Source organism: Xiphophorus hellerii, chromosome 9, assembly GCF_003331165.1.
Source record: "Xiphophorus hellerii strain 12219 chromosome 9, Xiphophorus_hellerii-4.1, whole genome shotgun sequence".
Classification (NCBI taxonomy): Eukaryota; Metazoa; Chordata; class Actinopteri; order Cyprinodontiformes; family Poeciliidae; genus Xiphophorus; species Xiphophorus hellerii.
Genome location: NC_045680.1, coordinates 17,709,890 through 17,731,853, shown reverse-complemented (window position 1 = coordinate 17,731,853; position 21,964 = coordinate 17,709,890). Strand labels below are relative to the sequence as shown.

The 21,964-nt window shown below is 37.6% G+C and overlaps 2 protein-coding genes across 5 annotated transcripts; one reads left to right on the top strand and one right to left on the bottom strand.

Annotated features, from left to right (window-relative positions):
* Window positions 1–346: 346 nt before the first annotated feature.
* npl (N-acetylneuraminate pyruvate lyase (dihydrodipicolinate synthase)) lies at window positions 347–6,511 on the bottom strand. Of its 3 annotated transcripts, XM_032572215.1 has the most exons (13): window positions 6,305–6,510; window positions 6,051–6,164; window positions 4,625–4,715; window positions 4,297–4,370; window positions 3,216–3,303; window positions 3,065–3,122; window positions 2,653–2,728; window positions 2,435–2,527; window positions 2,166–2,311; window positions 1,666–1,712; window positions 1,493–1,577; window positions 1,361–1,400; window positions 347–1,260 (listed from the first exon to the last, which is right to left on the bottom strand). In XM_032572215.1, the coding sequence occupies exons 3-13, from the start codon at window positions 4,693–4,695 to the stop codon at window positions 1,121–1,123; spliced, it is 918 nt and encodes a 305-aa protein (XP_032428106.1). In that variant the 5' UTR covers window positions 4,696–4,715; window positions 6,051–6,164; window positions 6,305–6,510; the 3' UTR covers window positions 347–1,120. The 3 variants fall into 3 exon arrangements, with proteins under 3 accessions (XP_032428106.1, XP_032428107.1, XP_032428108.1); XM_032572216.1 differs by lacking the exon at window positions 6,051–6,164 and having other exon boundaries at window positions 6,305–6,511; XM_032572217.1 differs by lacking the exons at window positions 4,297–4,370; window positions 6,051–6,164; window positions 6,305–6,510.
* A 290-nt stretch (window positions 6,512–6,801) lies between these two features.
* Window positions 6,802–20,509, top strand: edem3 (ER degradation enhancer, mannosidase alpha-like 3). 2 transcript variants are annotated; one of them, XM_032572213.1, is made up of 21 exons: window positions 6,802–7,729; window positions 7,824–7,869; window positions 7,963–8,063; window positions 9,228–9,267; window positions 9,751–9,863; window positions 10,025–10,178; window positions 10,544–10,678; window positions 12,424–12,529; window positions 12,745–12,842; window positions 13,417–13,542; window positions 13,635–13,718; window positions 14,533–14,616; window positions 14,821–14,945; window positions 15,155–15,326; window positions 15,416–15,561; window positions 16,221–16,365; window positions 16,546–16,737; window positions 17,476–17,641; window positions 17,954–18,139; window positions 18,470–18,517; window positions 19,319–20,509. In XM_032572213.1, the coding sequence occupies exons 1-21, from the start codon at window positions 7,641–7,643 to the stop codon at window positions 19,672–19,674; spliced, it is 2,712 nt and encodes a 903-aa protein (XP_032428104.1). In that variant the 5' UTR covers window positions 6,802–7,640; the 3' UTR covers window positions 19,675–20,509. The 2 variants fall into 2 exon arrangements, with proteins under 2 accessions (XP_032428104.1, XP_032428105.1); XM_032572214.1 differs by lacking the exon at window positions 18,470–18,517.
* Window positions 20,510–21,964: the final 1,455 nt, after the last annotated feature.

Sequence of the window (21,964 nt, the reverse complement as noted above, 5' to 3'; positions counted from 1 at the left end):
CGCATCACGTTAATTCCATTCTGAGGTTGTGAATCTAAAAAGTTGGGACAGTGCTGCTGTACTAGTACAAAATAAAATAAGTCGCCAGACAAAATAATGAATGAAATAAAAAACAATATTTGGAATGTCTTTAATGATACTGATCAGACCAAAGCAGCAAGACATACTCAATATCTGGATGTAAAACACAAGAAAAATAAAAAATAATAGTAAACAGTCCGGATTCCAGTCAACAACCAACTACAAAAAAATGAAATATCGTCCTAGAAATAACCAAAAAATATGCTCATCACCCTTGTAGCTTTTACAAAGAGAAGTCTGTTTCATCAATGAGATTCAGGGTATGTTACTTTATTGATTTATTTGTCTCAGACAGAATTAGTCCATATCATTAAAAGAAAAAGAAATAAGATTTAAAAAGGAAGACACAAACTCCTGTAGACTGCATCAAGGATTTAAACAACAATCTGAGCTTTTGAATTCAAAGCAACAAAGAAAAAGGCAAGAGCAAGAATCACAAAAAATATTTATTAGTAATTTTTCAAAAGCTTTAAAACACAGATCACTCAGTTAATTTCCCTTTTAGTTATCAACAACACAAACTCATTAATCAACAATAAAAAGCAACATGTTATGATCTCCTTGATGTTTGGTAAGAATGTTATTTTACATAACTGTATGATTCAGTTTCACACATTGCCCTCATTATCACGGTTCAAGTCAGTCGACTCTTTTAATGTAAGGATATTACATTAAAACAGAAAAATAAAAATGTTGACTTGTTTCTAACGGATCAAAATAAGGCTGAAATTAAACCTGTTTTAATAAAAAGAAAAGACAAACTTCCCAGAAAGTCAGTTTGATCACTCATTTAAGTAGCTAAAAGAGTCACTACTTTCTAGAAATGGTCCAACATTACAGTATAGAATAGAAACAAATTTACCTGCAAAATCTGTTACATTTTACATTTTTCCAAAAATAAATGTGCACATCCGATACCAAATAGCTGGTTAGTTGATATGTGTGAAAAACGGTAACTGGCCTCATTGTTGCAGTACTGTGAGCATAATCAACAGGTGTGTTGTTCGTTTAAACTGAACCAGCTGAGACACGCCAGCCATTAGACAAAAATACTCTGGTATTTCTGTATGATCAGCTGAGCGAGATCAGGAGAGCATGGCATCACAGGGAGTCGAGGCGGACCAAGATGCAAGCCCGACACCTCGGCCATCAGTTGCTTGTTTACTCCAATATCAAAACCTGTTGACACACACACACCAAAACGGTTTTTCATGCAGTTTGCTGGCGAATTCCTCAGTCTGACTTCATTTTAAAGGTGAATATTGCGGCTATCACTTACCAAGTTTTATGGCGTAACGCACGAGTTCTTGGATTTTGAACTGGATGTAAAAATCAGACCACAATTTAAACAAATATGTCAGAAACATGACAGAAGAGTTTATTATGACAAAGTGAAGAGGGACAGTGCTACCTGAATGGTTCGGGCTTTGACTAGATCTTTAGTCTCAAAGGCTGAAATCATCTGGTTGACGTAGCATCCCATGTAGTTATATGTGCTGCCGGAAGATAAATGTACAACCTCACATCAAAACAATAAAATAATTGAACTAAAGCAAAGAATTATGAAAGTGAAAGTTTACTAACCTGCCAACAGCTCCATTAGCTCCCATTGCCAGACCAGCTAGCAATTGCTGCAGTAAAATAATATAAAAGATATTTAGTTTAGAGTGATGATCTGTGAGGTTTATGTTAAATTGTACAATAAAGCAGTGCACAGTGCCTTCAAAAAATGATCCATTCATGCTACATTTTTATATTTTATTGAACAAAATCATTAATTGAAAGAGAGATATGTCATTTGTTAACCCCAGTAAAGGGGTTCCTTTATTGATTTTAAGTCCTTTAAATCAATTAATATTTTATTGCAGTGTCATAACATCACACTGAAAATTTGAGGTAAATCAGCAGAAAAATTTGTTAAACACTTCCAGTGTCCAGATGTTTGAAACATCTGCAAAAGCGCAGAGAGAGACGTATCATTCTAGTCAATGTGATCAAACGATTTAAACACCTTAATATTAATTCATACTGGCACTAAAAGCAACAGCAACACAAGACCAGATGAGTATGTGGGGAAGGCTGACCTCGTCCACACCGTACAGGACTGACCAGTGCGGCTGGCTGTAACTGACACACTGGCCAAAGTCCAACAGGTCGCTCCCACTGAACTTTACTCCTCTGAAGGAGGGAATGAGCTTCTCGATGTCTTCTATCACATCTCTCACTGGAACTGAAGAAAACAGGGGGGGATGTCAGATTTACAGCAGTAGACACCTTTTAGGTCTTTACATGTGCTTAAAGACCAATTCAGCTCTATATAACTTTACTGCAAAGCATAAATCAAACCACTGACCATTCACCCCCGTAAATGATGGGATTTGGTAATAGTAAAAGGGCAGAGTTGGAGCAGCTGAAGCAACTTCCTGCAGAAATTTCCTCAAAGCATCTGAAACAGGATGAGCAAGAAACAACACAGAAATGGTTGGATCATATTGTGAGTCAAACAGCATTGATACATAAATTAAATCAGGAGGCAGATGCTAAAGTCCTAAAGAATGATGTATGTCACACCTGCAGTTCTGGGCTTAAAGAAGGAGGGAGAAATGACTGCTATCCCATCAGCTCCAATCTCTGCTGCATGACGAGCCTTCAGTGGAAAACAAAGTTAAGTTTAGTAACAGGCTGGTAACTAGAGCGAAGTTAAACTGGGATTCTAACACCTTGTTGTTGCACACTGTTGATCAACCAGCATATAGAAGGCTTAACACACACGCAATTACAACAAAGACATATTCAGCCATTAGAAAGTCGGAAATAAAACCATCACTCTCATTAGCGTAACACTGGTGCGTATAAATATCAACACAACTATGCAGCAGGTTGCGGAGTTACTTAGCTCAACACTAAGCTCAACACTTGGTTATTTGGTATGTGGTCATTTGATTTCATCTCGCATTAGTCAGTAAATCAGTCAACGACTCACCAGATCCTGGGAGTCTTTGAGGCTCATGCATCCGACATGTATAATCACGTTATCCATTCTGTTAAGAGAACATTTCAGATTTTAATATTTGCACCTGCTAAATGTAACTTAATGAGAAAAAAATAGCCAACCAAAGTGTAAGATCACTCACCTTCCCTTTGCTCTCAGACACCACTCCTCTGCCAGGTCCTTCCTCTCTGCAACAGAGAGGGACATGCTCTCTCCGGTCGTGCCATTGACTGGAAGAAACACGAGGCATGTCTTATTCACACAAAATGGTTCATGTCAAAGTATTTCTTTCTCACTGTGGTACATTAATCTAAACTTTAATCTAAATGTTTTTTTTGGTCAGTGAGGATTGCTAACTTATTTATTTTTGCTAATCTCCAAAAAAAAAGAGGGAAGTTTCTTTTAAGAACTTTTACCAGCGATTTCCACAGACTAAGATAACTGTACTTTTAAATTGCTTGTCAAAACAAGGATGATGTTATGGCTTTGTAATCTTCTGATAGGTTAATTAACCATCAATGACTCCAGTGATATTTAGGAAGCCTGGATTATCTTTCCAATCTGAGTTGCAACATTTAATTCGGCTTTGGAAATTAATATGTACGTATATTACAAATCGCTGGTTGTAAAGCCTCAAATACACTGCTTCCTTGTGTGATATCATGGGAAAATAAAACATAAATCACCCCAGATGTCTGGAATACAACTGTTTACCTCCACAAGTCTGGTTCATTCTAACAATTTCCAGATGTCTAAAGGTTCTAAGTTCATCCGTTTAAACAATTATGTGCAACACCTCAGAAATGTCCGGTCAACAGCTCAGGAAGCCAACATGTTTTGTGACAACCCCAGGATAAAATCAAAAGACCTCAATGCTGGCTGAAGCTGGTGAGAGATTGCATTTCTCCACAATGAAGCGATTCCAGTACCGACAGACAAATAAAAAAGCCATTGCTCCAATAGCAACAGCAAATGCATGTTGCAAACTAAAATTCAAACGCTTTGCTTTATTTACCATCATAACCTTTGGAGGAAAGGGCAGGAGGGTTACTTCACTCTTAACGCTAGATGTGCATCTGGAAACTGAACTCTTTTGGCAAAGGAATGACAGTGTCAACATATCAATCAGATAAATCAAGTAGCTATGTATCGTTAAAATTGACTCAAGTGGGAACATAAAACAGGACAAACGTCAACAGAAGGAATCCCACTTTTAAACTTACCAAATATGCCCTTTATACCTTGCTTTTCTGTCAAGTAGTCAACATAAGGTCCAATCACTGATAAGTTGACCTCACTGTTTCGAGAAAATAGGAGAAATATAGTCCTACATATATGGTGCAATACATAATCAAACAGAAACACCAAACTCCACATCATGACGGTGGTCACACATCATATCAGATCTTTCCACACACACACATACATGCTATTTCTATTTCCTCCTCACAAGGAAATGGGAGAGACACACACACACACACCCACACACACAAATATCAGTCAGAGCTGCTATGGTCTGCAATGATAGAAGAGCTTCTGAAAGGTCCTTACCCTTGAGCGGTCAAAGGAGTGAATGTGGCAGCAAGCAGACCTGTCACCTTTCTGTCATTTGCAGGAGCCATGGTTAAGATAACAACCGAACCTAACAAACATAAACATAAATGTAAAAGGAAGTACAAATAACTGTTAATTTAAAAAGAAAGCCATAGGTCTGAGCTTTCTGTTTATTTTTAGTACTGTTAGTACTAAGAAGAATAATAAGGCATTTACTGTACTCAGTTCAAATACAAGAAAATCCCAACGTTTTTCCACTCATTTTTTCTTCTTCCTGTTTACTTCTGGTAGCTTCCAAAACAACTTGAGAGTATATACTGTCATCTACTGTGAAAAAACTGCAATGGCATGCCAAACCATGCTTTTGTGTTCTCCTTACACTAATACCTTCAATATCTATAATATAGTGGGATCGCTGCAAAGCATTGAGCAGCAGCTCAAGTTAAATATAGAACTATTATGAGTTATCTTTATAGATGTTTAATATATTTGTTATACAACAGTAGGCCCCAAGTATTCAAGTACTTAGGAAGTAATGCTTCTCATTAGTGGACTCTATAACATTACATTAACACAATCAGTTATTGTGGGGTTTTTTTCAGTAGTGTTTATAGAGACCTTAAACTACTGAACTATATTACTCCACTTTCTCCACCATCAGCACATTCAGTGTTTCACTAATGCTCTTTTACACTTTTTGAATGTTCTTTTGTCATTTCTCCACTTCTCTTGATTTACAATTTTATTTTAATTTCGTGCACATTTATTCATGCATTTTTCCAATTTAATCTTCAACATATATATATTTTTTCCTTTAGTCGTCTACAAGAAGTCACTAAGCTTTCCTAATTTTTTTTTCACTATCCCCTCTACTCTGTAATAAATGTTAAATTTCCACACCATTTTCCTTGCCTAAATACTTCCTGAGTCATATCCTTTCAAAATGTCCTGACTCTGAGCTTTGCTGCAAAAACACCAGACAATAAAGCATGCGTCCGCTCACCAAAAACGTTAACTAAGCATTTTTGAAGATATTTCGGTTTTACTAGAATACGACATATCTATCTAAGTAAGTGAAATTTAACATGCACAAGATAGTGAAAAACGTCTAATCTATCAACCATGATGTCAGAAGAGAATACTGACATCAACTAATAAAACAAAATAAATAAAAACACAAATGTGTTAATGGTTTTGAGTATTTTAGTGATTATATATAATTAGTTTAATCTTAGTGCATTGCAGAATAACAAGAACGGACAACTTAAGCACAAACATGTTTGTTATAAATTATATAACCAACATTCTATTTATTCTATATAGAATATATAGATAAAACACGAACAAACAAAAAACACATTAAATGTTCAATGCAGTTTCTGCAGTTTGTTGAAACATTTGACATATTTAACTCTCATCATACCTTTGCTTGTGTTCCTCGATTAGTCCTCTGGATAAATATTATTTTCTGGAGTGGAAGTTACTGCTCATAATTTGCTCAGCCGGATTTTTCATTCGCCAGGGATTTGTTGGTTTGCTAATCATGTGAAAATATCGGAAGTGTCAACTGACATCTCAATGGATCATGGGATATGTAGTTCAAAAGTAACACCTAAGAAAAAACACAGAATACACACGAAATTTATCCAAATATAAATCAGATTATACATATCTTACCTTTTCGATACGTGCACTACAATCTCCAAATATATGTGGCGACGTTTCCCATTCATGAAACTCATAACTCATTTTACATTTGTGTTAATGAATAGTATATTTCTCTAGCTTTATAATATAGTATAAGATTTATACTATGTGTGTGTGAGAGAGAGAAATATAAAATTGTATACTGGTGGAGGCTTAAGGGACTGGAAGGAGCTGGTATGGTGCGAAACATTTGTTTCCGAGCCGATCTGAAAGGGAACACGACGGAAGGTGACGAAAAATCTAAAATGTAAACCCTGAGCACAGACTTTCAGGCGTAGCTTCCGCTTAAGCGGTTTGCCTACATGTAGACCCAAATATATAAAGTAAAATAAAAAATAAAAAAATTATAGTTTAAAAACGTATGAGTTTATTTTGAAATTATGATGAGGATTGTGAATGTGGCTAAAGTAAAATTACGCCTGAAAAACTAAGCTCCGGGGTAAACATAACAAAACGGATGTTGTTGACGTTTCTTTCGGAGTAGTATCCGGTTAGGAAGACGGCTAGTTTCTGTGCGGAATCCTTGTACTCGGTGCATTTACTCACTTTATATTCCAAACGACACGGACCAGCTTCACAGTTTAACAACGTGGACGCTTATTTTCAATATGTTTAGTATTCCAGATAAAGCTGTTGTCATTACTACGGTTCTTTATTAGCATAGCTAGCTAATTAAGCTCTGACAAGCACTCGGCTGCTGACGAAAGACGAAATACTGTCAAGCGGAGGAAATAATTAACTAGTTTCTTTAAATGCTAACTCGCGGACAATGGGAACTTGTACTAATAGGACTCCCTGGTTTTATTTGGTATGTTTTTTTAATTATTTGATTAATCTTATTTGGTATAAGTGAAGCTTAACGGTTATAAAGATACTAAAAACAAGGCGGTGCGCATTTATGTTTTTTTATCGTTGGCCTAAATTACTAAGAGATTAGATTATTTCTTTACATACTAAACCATGGTTGTCAATGTCATATTTGGCTTCATTTAACTGAGTAGGTTTGCTTGAGTGAGGCGTATGAAAGTCGGTCTCTTTCTTGTCGCATGGGTTCAAGTGACAACTTGGAAAGGTAAACAGGACCTGAAACTGCTTGCACTGCTCCCCCTCTCTTCTTTATTACTTTATAGAAACCACATTTGCACTTAGTTGTTGGTAGCTAAAATTTACGAAGACATGAGGGCACTTAAATGTGCTTGAAAGGTGCCATGGTGTCCATTTGGATTAGAACAGTGGTAATGACTAAATATTTAACATAAACTGCAGCTGAGTGTACATTGCTGCGATCATCTCAACACATCACAACATGCCGCCTGTTTTGTGCCTGTTGATGCTCTTCGGGGCATTATGGTCTTATGGAGAGGCTATGTCGCGGGAAGAGAAACAAAAGTTTAGGTAAGCTACAGGAACACTGATTGTTGTATGACAAAAAATAAATAAAACTGTTTAATCCTGCAGAATTTCGCTAATTTTTGTGGTTTTATCAAAGGAACCAAGTGGTAGAGATGTTTGACCATGCATATCAGAATTATATGGTAAGTTTTGGTCCTACTTTATTACCACCTTTCAAAACAGTAAAGTATGAAGTTTGTGGCATGGAGTTCAAGGAATGTTTGTGTTTATTCTAGGACCATGCATACCCAGCAGACGAGCTGATGCCTCTGACTTGCAGAGGGAGAGTACGTGGCCTTGAACCCAGTCGAGGAGATGTGGATGATGCGCTTGGAAAGTAGGTAGCATTCTGCCTCGCTACCCCTTGGCCTTCATTGTTTTAATGGAAACAGTGATGCCGATATGATCCCCCCGGGCCTAGCTTGTTTGCTCGCAAGCTGCAAATTTGGATTGAATCTCTATACACATGGCATGCTTTTTTTTTTATAACACATTCATGGCATAGTTTAACTGATTAAAAAAAGCATTGGAACTTATTTGGAAAAGTACAGTCAGAAAATGTATTGAATATATAGGGCTCAATATATAATATATATATTGTGATATTATGAAGTTTGAGGTTTCCTAAATGCAACAAAGAAGAGTTTAATTTGCATTTGAACGTTTGGTTAAACATTAGATGACGAGGAAGTCTTTGTGAAGCGCAGAAAATGAAGACAGGTTCTGCCACGTCACATGAGATTCAGATCTGAAACTAAGATTATAATGTCTGTTTTATGTGTTTTATTTCATGCAAAGCTTATATAGGTGTTATTTTTGTGTTTTGGCTAGATTGCAATGATAAGTTTGACATCTAGATGAGCTATTACTTTGTTGTTTTATTTTATCGTGGAAAAAATAGCGCAAAATGAATTAGTCATGCTTTGATAATAATGATAAAGTCTTCGGTGTTGACGCTTGCAAAACCCTGAAACTAACAGCATGATGGGAATTGTTATTTTTTTAAGCAATTTTCACTCTGTTCATTCCTTGAGATCATCGTTAAAGGTTGGGTTTACTTTTCAAAATGCAATTTAATTTCAACTGTCTTGTGAAGCTTGGCAGCTTATTATTTTGTTCTTGGGTTTGTATTCACAGTTTCTCTTGTCCTGCTGGCTACTTGTATGCTTTGTTTAAAAAAAAAAAAACATACGTAAAAACAAATAAATCAATTAAAATAGTTGGCAGTTCAGTTGCTCTACTACATGTGACTATTGTAGTGAAGCGTCATTTTTATTAATAATAATAATAATAATAGTAATAATTTTTAATAAATAAGAGTTAATTTTATTTTTAGATATATGGCAACAAGGCGATGAATTTCAAATAACTTTTTTAATTGTCATTGCAATACATACTATAAAATGCAGTTATAAAATAAAGTCTAAACTCTTTATTTGCCATTTGAACAAAAGCACTCATTAACTTTCTTTTTTCAAATGTGTGTTGCTTTATCTGCCAGGTTTTCTTTGACGCTAATAGACACCTTGGATACTTTGGTGGTGAGTATTGTTTCTTATGTTGTTAATATTTGGTGACCTTACACGATAAAAATTTAGCAAATTAATTGGAAAACTGTTTGAGTATTGCAGTATTTTTTGCATAAGAATACCTACTGTGAAATTTAAACAAAAAAACGTATTAGAACGGAGTAATCGAGCAGTAATTCTATACAAAAAAATAAATAAAATAATCCCCCAAATTTTTTATATTTATCCAAATATGACATTTAGATAATATAAAAAATGAGCAAAACCCAGTGTGAATACGTTTTATCCTAAAAGTATAGTTAAAAGGAAATAATATTCAAAACAAACCATTTCTTAATAATCGTGGAATTTTACATGCAACAAAAGCGATCAAAGCAATCATAAATTACAAATTCAGCAGAATTTACATCCTCCTAGTTTCCCAGAATTTTTTAAACTGAACTTTATACTGTCTTTAGGTCTGTAACTAAGGGTGATTTTGGGTTATTTCTGCAGCTCCTGAATAAGACGACGGAGTTTGAAGCCGCCGTGAGGAGAGTCTTGTCTGATGTGCGGCTGGACAATGACATTGTGGTGTCGGTCTTTGAAACCAACATTCGAGTCCTTGGGTGAGATTCCATTGGTCTGTTTATGTAAATTAAACAAAAAATTCTCTTGCGTTATTTATTTTAAATTATTGCAGAACTGAATATTTAAAACAGTGGATGTCAAATACAATACCGAAGAGGCAGCGGCTTTTTTGTACTGGTTTTTAACTGTGGTCCCACAGGGGTCTTCTTGGTGGTCATTCTATGGCTATGATGCTGAAGGACGGAGGACAGCACATGCAGTGGTACCAAGACGAGCTCCTGCATATGGCCAAAGACTTGGGACTGCGACTACTGCCAGCCTTTAACACCAGCAGCGGCCTGCCTTATCCCAGGGTGAGATTCACTGTCATTCAATTTCACGAGGGGAGAATTTTGCAGTTTTCATTACAGCGTGATAATGGCTTGAAAAAAAAAAAATCTTTTTGTGATTTTTAGATAGTGGCTCCATAAAGCAGAAATGATAATCTGTGTTGGAAGTAGTTGGTAATTCATTCCAAAAGTAACATTTTGAAATGTTACTTTATCTACATTTGCATGGAGATCTGTCTCTGTTCAAAACTTATTTGCATTTTCCACTTTGCTTCACAGACCACAGCTGTTGGAACTCTAAACACATTTTCCCGGTTGACTTGCTTCTGTGTGCAGTCTTGAAAACCTTTTTTTAATTATTGTTATTATTATTATTTTTTTATTACAAGATAAACTTGAAACATGGCGTCAGGGGTCCAGAGACAAGAACCGGTACAGAAACGGACACCTGCACGGCGTGCGCGGGCACCATGATCCTGGAGTTTGCTGCCTTAAGCCGCTTCACTGGGGACCCTGTGTTTGAGGTACAAATTAATATTCATGAAAATGTTATGCATGATATCCAACCCATAAAATCCCCACAAACCAACTTATAAGTAAACACTAATTTGAGTAAGAAACTGGTCTAATTAATAGAACACACTAAATTACCTTATGTAATGTTGTTTTTTGATGGTAATGGATACACAAGTTTATGACCTGTGGAATAGATATTTGCACAGGCAGCACTGAAAAGCTGCACCCTTTATATAACGCAGCTTCTATAATATGTTCGCAGGAGATTATGAAATAAGACGGAAATAAGCTATCTGTTGAAACTTAATACAGTTTTACCCAGACTTTACTTATTTTCACCCTAATCACACCCAATAATTAGGAAATATGCCTTTCGTAAATCTGAAATCTGAAAATTGGCAGCTGCTGAACAAAATGACCTTTATTATGTAGCAATGCATATTAACGTAAGTTCTAGATTTGGTTGCATAAGATACATTTTCTAAAGTTTTAGGTTTTACTTGCACTCAAACTCTCAAAGAATGAACAAAAATATTGCAGCTTACATAATTCAGAGGAGGGTAAAAAAAAAAAAAAAAAAAAGAACAGTAACTTGTATGAAACAAATTAATGAAAGCACACAAGCGCCCGGTCAGAAATAATTAAAAAAAAAAAAAAACTCTTGGAACTCATGACTGCCATGGGTGCAGTTGTTTGCTTAAATGCAGATGTATTTTTCACAGCAAATATTTGACTTTACGTAGAGCAGTTGGAAAAACAAATACTGCAGGTGTTACTAATAACACTCAAGCAGTACCTTGTCTTCTGTCTGTTTTGAACCGCTACCAAAATGTCTGATAGCTTTGACTTGTTACAAGCAGAGCACACGACTTATAGCTGCTGTTCCAAAGCAATGGGTTTAATTTAGGAGTGCAGTTGAATACAAATATTTGAAGAACTGAGAAGTTACACTGTTCTGTCTTTAGTCTGTCTTTAGTTCATTTTTTTCAGAAAAAATGAAAACCTTCCATCAGTTATTTATTTACTTAACAGTTATGTACTACCTTGTGATGGTTGGTTACATAAAATCTAAACAAAATACTTTCAAAGTTTGTGATTGGAACTAGAGCTGAAACTATTAATCAGATAAATTGTGATGAATCACTTGTTGAAATGTTCGTCAACTAATTTAGCAGTCTATTATACTGGAATACACAGAGTAAAAAAGGGCATTTACTGAATGAACAACATAGTCAGAGTAATAAAAAAAAAAAAAAACTGTACAATGTAGGAAGTATTCTTTCATCTGCAGATGAATGTCTTTGCTCCAAATTATCAAGCTTACACTGAAGGAATACTGCGTTATTGCATTTTTTTAATAACATGTTCCTTTTCTTATTAAAGAAAGGAATTGAATTATTCATGTATTTGCATCTTTTATTGTATTTCTACTATTGTATGATAGTCAAAAAGAAATATCTGCTGAATGTGCCAATTTTTTAATCTGATTAATCATTGGAATAATTGACAGAATAATAAATTACTAAAATAATCATTAGTTGCATCCCTAATTGTAACATAAATAGTGAAAAAGTTCAAGGTATACATACTTTTGCTAGGCAGACTATTTTGTTGTTTTGGCTGTTGACTGATTAATTTCCTTGGTGCGGCAGTAAACTGCTGAACAAGCACAGAGTCAGTCAGTAATTCATTCACAGCAGAGAGCTACTTTAGATTTTGGATTTATAGTAACTTATTCTTCACGCGCTGACAGGACCATGCTCGGAGGGCACTGGACTTTCTGTGGGAGAAGAGGCAGAGAAACAGCAACCTGGTGGGAACGACCATCAACATCCACTCAGGAGAGTGGGTCAGAAGAGGTGAGATGATACAGAGTGTGGGGATGGGACTGAGTTGCAGACTAGTCATAGAGGAAAGGTTTAGCTTTCTGGTAAATTAAAAAGCAGATTAGAGATTTGAGTTGCTTTGAGAAAGTTAAAGGTCAGATGAGCACAAACAGACAATCTTCCTTCATGATTTTTGTATCTTGCATTGAAAATCCCTTTGAAAGCTGCCTTTTTCTTGCCGCTTGCAGACAGCGGAGTTGGAGCTGGAATAGACTCGTACTATGAATACCTGCTAAAGGCCTACATCCTCCTGGGAGATGACCTGTTTCTGCAGCGTTTTAATATCGTGAGGGCACACACATGCACACACACCGTAGAATAAATCGATTCCTCCTCAATCCTCAGAACATTTGTCATAAGAGCATCCCACACATACTGACGCAATGCTATGCTTTTAAGCTTCTCTCTCAGGTCCTAACTAATTTTCCTCGCCATGCTTTTAAGATCCCAGACATAATACGTATATCGATCTGTTTTGTATAATGAGTGATGTGAAGGTTCATGAACACATCAATTTATCCAATGTTAGAACAGTTTTAGTGGTCTGATGTGAGAGTTTTCCCTCTTCTGTATTATTTTTCAGTAACCTGATTGGAAAATTTGATTCAAAGTATACTGTAGACAGACTTTTGTCATGCCCAGTCAAACAATATTGGTTTTCCAGCATTAAGCTCTTAGTGAATAATACATTTCTTATTGATTAGTTCTTACTTAGCATGAAATATTTAATGAAGCTGGGAAGGCTTAACGTCACAATTTTAAGGGCGTTAAAATTAGTCTGTGAATGTTCATCTTCATACTCCATGCATCTAAAAGTGTCCTCTTCTATATTCCATTTCTCCTTCACACCTCCCCTGCAGCACTATGCATCCATTATGAAGTATATCAGCCAGCCTCCTCTGCTGCTGGACGTCCACATCCACAAACCCCTGCTTCCTGCTCGCACCTGGATGGACTCTCTGCTGGCCTTCTTCCCTGGACTTCAGGTCCGATTAGAACCCGTTCGCCCGAATAGGTCAGGTCGTCTATTAGGTCTTTTGGCGTTTCATTGACATGATACACGTTGCGTGTGTTTCAGGTGTTGAAGGGAGATATCCGTCCTGCGATCGAGACTCATGAGATGTTGTACCAAGTTACCAAAAAACACAACTTCCTCCCAGAGGTAATCTGCTTCACTCCGTCAGGCGCTGTGTGCTGGTTTCGAATTCTTCCACAAATGAAAGAATCAAATTATCACTTGTGGCCTGCGCAGACTGACCTGTTCAGGAAAGCAGCTCTTATTGCACGAACCCATTTAGATAGCCAGAAACCCAACTCTAAAATAAACCTCTGCTGATTATCCGCTGGATATGTGAGCAGGCAAGTAACAGTGTCTTGCACACACTAACCTTCAGTCACATTTCATCATATAATACCCATAAACCTCTGTGTATTTCTTTTAGGATGTACAAAATTGTGAAGGGGAAAGAAACGATTCATTGTCCTCACAACATTTTTAAAAAGACAAATGTGAAAATAATCAGTTTGTAAAAGAGTCCTCACAGTATGATGCTGTGACTGCCATGTTTCTCTGAGCATTTTCTTCTATATGCTAAATTGATGTAAATAAACCCCTCTTAATGAAATGTTGGGATATCTATTTTAATGTTTATCATGAAGTTGTATATATGATTCAATAAATGGACACTAAACAGATGGAATTGCAAACAGGAAACTCATTATTACCATCACTGCAGGTCAGAGATAACCATGTGGGGAAGTTTAAAGTAAGGTTAGGTTATGAAGCAATATCCCAAGCTTTCAATATCTAACAGAGATCTGTTTAATTCATCATCCTAAAATGCAAAGAATACGACTGAACTGCAGGTCTATCGAGACGTGACCATCCAACTTTATGAGTGTATGTTGCATTTTCATCTACTGGTCTCATTCTCTTTAATGTGCTGACCGCTGTGCCCTCCTCTGTCCGTCCTCAGGCCTTCACTACTGACTTCAGGGTGCACTGGGCTCAGCATCCCTTGAGGCCTGAATTCGCCGAGAGCACCTACTTCCTTTACAAGGTGGTTTACCAAACGACTGCCTTAATGCTGTGTTTTCGCTTCCCTTGCACTAGAGGGAAATATCTATTACCGTGCATCACTTTTGTGATTTTCTCCACCTCAAGCAGCAAAGAAATCATTTTTCCTAAGACTGTGCTCAACTGGTGCAGCTTCCACACCTGATATACTGACTTTTTCCAACTTGTTTCCTCCCATTTCCACCAGGCCACAGGAGACCCTTACTACCTGGAGGCAGGACGCACCATCCTGGACAACCTCAACCGCTTTGCTCGGGTTCCTTGCGGTTTCGCTGCTATGAAGGATGTGCGCACTGGGAGCCACGAAGACCGGTAAGTCCAAACAGATTAACTTAATTTTTTGGAGTGACAATAAACTGAATAGAAGTGGTTACAATATTTAGATATAACTTTTATATGTATGACTATACTTATCAAGGGGTATTTATGATATCCAATTGTGGTTATTGTGCTGCAAGCAAATTGTAGTTCTAGGAACTAAATCCTGCTTTATGCTTCACATCTCGTTTGTTTCTTTTCAGAATGGACTCGTTTTTCCTTGCCGAGATGTTTAAATACCTCTTCCTGCTGTTTGCTGAGGCAGAAGACATTCCCTTTGATGTGGAAGACTACGTCTTCACAACTGAGGCTCACTTACTGCCTCTGTCTCTCTCTACAGCCCCTAACGCCTCATCCATTCCCTCAAACAAAACGGTAACCTAAAGGAAATGTAAAATCACAGAAACTTTGACGGAAGCATTGTGGCACTACCAGTAATGGCAAAACCTTTGTCGACATTTCAGTCTGATGAGGAGCTGGACGACTCCAACTTTGACTGGACGTGTCCCAACACCCGGCTCCTGTTTCCCGACCCCGCCTTTCCTCGCAGCCTGAGAGAACCGATTCGAAGTGCCGTCGACAAGAGCTGTCCCCGTCCTGCCCCGTACAGGTATGCAAACGTACAGGTTGAACCGGCTCCTGGCCCTGCGCATATTGGGTTACTGCATCAGCTGCATCGCTCTTTTTCTGCTCCGGTTATAATAGCATTAATGTTTCCCATAAAAGCCTGTCACAATAAGCAATAAATAAATTAATCGCAAATTAAAAATGAAAATTGGACAGCAGTCGTTTAAGAGATGTCCCACTTTAATACTGTTGAAAAGCCGGCATTTTCAGATACACTACTAATATTGGGCATCCAGTACGATGTGGTTAGTTTGCGCTATCTGCCACCTTTTCCTGTTTTTTCCCATCTAAGCTAAATGATTGTTTTCTGAAATACAATTTTGATTACAGAGACTATATAATCCACTTTCATTATTATCGCTTTGGTTGTTTTCTTTGTTTGTTTTTGGATATTTAAAAGATCTTGTAGTTCCAGTGTAAAATGTTCTTTAGAAATGAATGCTTTGTTCTTATCTTTAAGTGGGTATGCTTGCATTAATAAGCCATTATTATATTAGTTGAAAATATAATAATAAACAATACAATCGTTTATTGCAACAATTTCTGGGACAATTTATTGTCCAGCAGTGCTTGTTGTTGTGTCAGGCCTCGTAATATACAAGTAAATATGCATTTTATTAATTATCCTTTACTCCCTTTTAGGGAACCTGGAATGGGCCGTCCTCCCCTGAGGGCTCAGGACTTTATGGCGAACAACCCTGAACATCTGGAGCTGCTTCGACGGATGGGAGTCAGCCTCATCCACCTGAAAGACGGCAGGGTGCAGCTGGTCCAGCATGCTACACAGGTTAACACTGCAGCACAAAAACACAGCAGATAGCTGATTCCCATTAAAACTAGCATACAGTTTATCCGTTTATTTCTGGCAGATAGAAATGTATCACACCTCTGTTATTTTTGGCGTCTTCCCTGCTTAATCCTTTAACAACGGCTGTCTCCTCTCCCACTCTGTCGCACCTACACTTAGGCTGTGAGCGCAGTAGCAGCAGAGGACGGGGTGCGTTTCATGCAGGAGATGATGGAGCTGTCGAGCCAGCAGCAGAAGGAGCAGCTGCCTCCCAGAGCCATCCAGATCGTCTCCCATCCGTTCTTTGGTAGAGTGGTGCTGACTGCGGGACCGGCGCAGTTTGGCACCGACCTCTCTAAAAGTACCACAGGGGTAAGTTTTTCTGTCTGCCAAAGGTGTAAATAAATGTTTCCCTGTTTTTAGTTTTATTTTTGTGTTATTTTCTATTAGTTGAAAAAAAATAAAAACAACATTCTGAGCAGTAATTAAGCCAAAACTGTAGTTGTAGTAGTTTGATGAAAAATAATTCTTACATAGTCTACCCCTTCACACAGAAGTCAATGTACTATACCATAAGCAACTAAGCATCAACCAATTCATATATTTTAAGCAACAAAATGTTAATTTTTTTATTTAAAAAATGAGATGAACTATTTGTTTAACTGTGTCTAATATATTTCTATCATTGAATAAAAAGGCTTAATTCTTTTTGCAGAACGTGGCAATTTTTTAAATGCAATATATCAATTAATTGTCAGAATAGTCTATAAAATAATCAATTACTTTTATATGTATTTATATATTTATATATAGAGAGAGAAAGAAAAGGAGGGACGGATAGATAACTAGATAGATAGATATGTTTTTTTTTTTTACTTTAAGGTAAGGATCAACACAAATTAGTTCATTAACTGTAAAATGAAAGGAAAATGATACAAGTACAAGAAAATACAATGCTACGACAATATAATGCACACCACACTTCAATTATTACTCCATATCATAAAATTCTCATACATGACATGAAGTTTGTGGTTTTGCTTTTGCAAAATATGTAACACTTAGATGACATTGCATGCTTTATCTTGGCTCTTTTCGTGTTTCGCGCAGGTACGAGGCTTCGTTACTGTGGCCGAGCCGTACAGCGGCTGCAGCGAGATCACCAACGCCGAGTACGTCCAGGGCCACATCGCCTTGCTGCAGCGCGGTCAGTGCATGTTTGCAGAGAAGGCCCGGAACATCCAGAGGGCCGGCGCCATCGGAGGCATAGTCATCGGTCAGTGCGGACAGCAAGCTGCCCGAGACAGATGCTAACTACTCTGTGACTAGATTAGTGAGCAATAACTGGATTAGCTTTGAAGACATCCAGTCTGGTAGGCCGCTGCACCCGACATGATGGCTTAGCGTTTAAACAGAGCTTTGTGGGAACAACAGGGCTTTATTAAACTTCCTTGTATATTTATGACATTTTCAATAAGGGTTATATATTTCCTTTTTAATAAAAGAATGCTATAGTAAGTGCAGTAAAATAAATAAAGCATATAGTTTGGTAAAGCTGTGCCTCACTAACTTGTGTTTTTGCTTTTAGATGACAACGAGGGCAGCAGCAGCGACACGGCTCCTCTGTTCCAGATGGCCGGAGACGGCCGCAGCACGGACGACATCACGCTGCCCCTCCTCTTCCTGTTTCATAAGGAGGGGAACATTCTGCTGGAGGCACTGAAGGAGTACAGAGAGGTGGAGGTGTTGCTGAGCGACAAAGCCAGAGACAGAGGTGTGACATTATTCCTTTTCTTGAGCCCCAAACTTCACATATCGCTCATTACAAGTCTGATCACACCACTGTGCTCCACTCTCCCCATCAGCCGAGCCTCATTATGTGTTTAGCTGTGTAAAACAAAACATGGGGTGTAAATGATTTAGGAATTTATTCAAAGGCACCCACCACCTGCGGTTATAATGAGACACGGTGGAGCAGATTCATCACCTCATATCCAAGTCTTTTTCTGATTATTTTTTTCCTCTGTCTTGTAACCTTACCTTTTTTTTCCTTCTACTTGTTTTCCGTTTCTTACTTGCTGCCTTCACTCCTATTGATGAGCAGCAGCCATATTCAAAGGTAAACCTCTTCCTGGGAGCCTGATTGAGGGCAGTAAGTAATCTCTTCTTTTCCCACTTTCTTTGTCTGTTCCTCTTCTCTTCAAGTTAAACTGGAAAGTTTGCATCCATATATCTATATAAACTCACGTCTCAGTTTCAGGTGTTTATAATTAATATGAAACTGGCTGAACAAACCCAGATCAGTCATGATCATAACCTGAAAACAGGAGTTTTTCATCCATATATCTGTCCATCCATCTGTCCATCCATCCATTTCTTTTACCTATGCATCCATTCTTCCTCCCTTCGTTCCTCCCTTCATCAACAAATGGGTTGCCTGGATATTTGAGTGTAATAAAAATGTGAAATGAAATCGGTGTAGGATTTGGAAACCAGCGTTAGTGATTCCTGTGTGTATCCGTCTGCGCCCTGACCATAGTCTGAAGCTGTAGTTGTTGCTGTCGTACTGAGTGTTATTTCTTTAAAAGTGAAAACTGCTCCTTAAACTCAGTTACAATCAGCTGTATTTTTAGAATCAGGACAAACACTCCTGCCAGCTTTAGTTAAAAATTCACAGTGCTTTTTCCACCCCCCCCCCCCCCCCCCCCCCCCATTTCTCAGCTGGCTCTCAGTTTGGCTACACAGCTATGTGAGGAAGGCTATATCCTGCAGGAAACATGACTCACGATCAGCACCATGCTGTTCGAGTTGACAGCCTCTTTATAAAAACTGTTCTATTTTTGACCTGGAATGGAAGCGTGTGTGCATTACTGGCAGAAAAAGAAAAATTAGATGTTAGTTGTACTCATTTTTATGCAAAACGCCTCATCTCACATCCGTGCTTCCTCCCTAGGTGTGGGTGTGCAAGAAGAGGAGGAGGACTGTCAAACCGAGGCAACGACTCCCACTTCATTTGAACCTGTTAGCCAGTCGCAAATGAGCACAGAGGAGTTGGATCAATCGGCTCCTGAGGAAGTTTATCCTGCTCAGGAGGAGGTAAGTCCTGCAGTGGAAGTCATAAAAGAAGAGGAGGAAAAAGCCGTAGATCCACAGGCGGAAACGGCTCAGCCTAAAGAGGAGAGAGACTCTGAGAAGATGGAAGAGCCTCGAGGCGACACGGACTCCAACAGCCAGTCAGTGGATGAGCTGCTGGCTGATTGGCGGGAAGACTTGGAGGCTTTCAAGCAGATGGAGAAGGATGAGCTCTGACAGTCGTTAGACACATATTTGCTCTTTAACTGTGGGCTTACCGCAGTGTAGGGAGAGGAGATGGGACATTCACACAGAGGGAGCTGTCAAACCTTAAAAGGTCTTAAAAGATTTATTTTACCCTCTGCGAAAGGTTTTACCTGCAAAGGCAGCGCCCCTTGCTGTAACTGTGGGAGTCATTTGGTAGATAATGAGTTAAGAGACCATGGATCTTACCTCACTTTCTGAAGCAGTTTCTGTCTGTGCATTCTTTTGTTTTTTAATGACTCGGACCAGATCGTTTGAAACTATACGTAACTGTACTGTATTTTCCAATCTGTTTCTTCCCACTCTTGTTTTTCCTGTCTATGCATTTCTGACCATTTTTACTCAGTTGAACTTCGTTCTCAGTCGTAAATCCGTTGACCAACTGATTCTATTTGAAAGCTCAGATTACATGTGATTTAACATTTAATGTTTTGATTTTGGGGCTGATCACAGACTTTCATTAGAATAAAAAAAAACAACTAATTATTATGGGGGAAGATTGGTAAGATAAATATATTTTTATGGTTGTATGTCTGACAAAAGATCACAAGATATATAAATATTTACTTGCCCAGATAGACTGACTGAAAGAATACAGTGCTTTTTGCCCAGTCACTGACCTCCAAACAGAAACAACATTTTCTGGACCACATTGGAGCAAAACACGCTCTCTGCGTTAAAGCGCAACCACTGGCCGCCACTGGAGGGCGCTGGAAGAACTGATTCTTATTCTGGACTCTGGAAGAAGCAGAGATCAGCGAGTTGAAAGGATGAGATTCAATAAAGATTGAAAACTAAGTTGTCTTAATCTTTTGAGCTCATTGTGTTTTTCAGTGAAACCTTTTACTCAGTTTGCTGCTTGAGATTGTTTGGAAAATTCCTTTCAAATGTGAATAATTACACATTAGGGAGAGGGCATGGCTGAAACCAAGTAGGTGGAAAAAGCTGTCATAAATCTGAGAAATAATAGCGAGCACATCTTGACATCAAAATAATGGGAATGTTTGAGTCAAGGCTGAAGGCTTTCAAATCGCTTCTTTCCGACATACGTTTCTATAAACAGTGGGTGGACGCCCACATCAAATCACTTGACTCAACATGACACACATGTAATTGGAAAATTCTCAGTATGCACCATAGCATTATGGTGTTATGAAAGACTGCCGAGACAGAAAAATTAATGCTAAATAAAAAAAATATGTTGCTGTAATCTTACCTTTCTGTGAATTTCTACAGATTTACATCGAAATACTGTTGAAATAAACAGAAATATTAAGTGAGTTCATATCTTACAGATTATTAACAAGAGTATGAATTGAACTGTCACGTTGATAGACGCTAACCAGACTTTTCTGTCAAAAACTGTCAAAAGTTGTTTGCAAACACCAGCTGATCAGCTTGACTGTTGTGGTTTCGGTGACGTCATCAACTCAAATGCAGAAGCAGAATAAACAGAGTTTTGGTTTTTTTTTCTTTGCACTTTTTTAAAGGCTATTTTGTGAACTCCAGCTGCCTTTTACTATCAATGTAGATTCTTTTAAAGACAAATCAATCATTAGTTTCTTTAAAAACAGAAACGTTGATTCAAATGAAATTAATCAGCTGGTATAGGGATTTTGTATGGAGCACAGTTCAATTATAAATACTGAATGATATCATTAATGTATTAATTAGTCAAAACTGGGAATGAAAACAGCGAATTAACTGAATGTCATGAATTAAAAATGTAATCAGTAAAATCTATGACAACAAAAAAACGAAATCTAATCAAAGTTTTAATTATTTCACACAACTCTGTTGCACAGAGGACCAAAAGTGCAATGAATAAATGATAATGTAATTGCTACTTTAATGTGTTACTTTAGATAACTTGAAAAATTATTTAATTAAAATGTTTATTTTATTAGAAAAATGAAATAAAATTATTGTGTCATTAGTCATTTTCATACCTGAGTTATTGAATTGTTCATGAATTGTTAATTTGTTCAAATTGGGAATAAAAATATATAGTTAATAAATGATGTAATAAATTCAAAGAAATATGTATCTTACTACCAAAAAGTCACAATTTACTTCATTATTTTGTGTGTTTTGGAGGGGCATGAAAAGGTTTTTGTGATGTTTTTCAAATTAAATATTTTATTAATTAAATTATCAACCATATTTGTCCACGTACTGCTCACACTCTCCCCCTGCTCTCTGCTAAGCGCTAGCTCCTACCCCACAGCAGAGCCTGCCATGAAGCGCAGGCTAGTAAGCATGG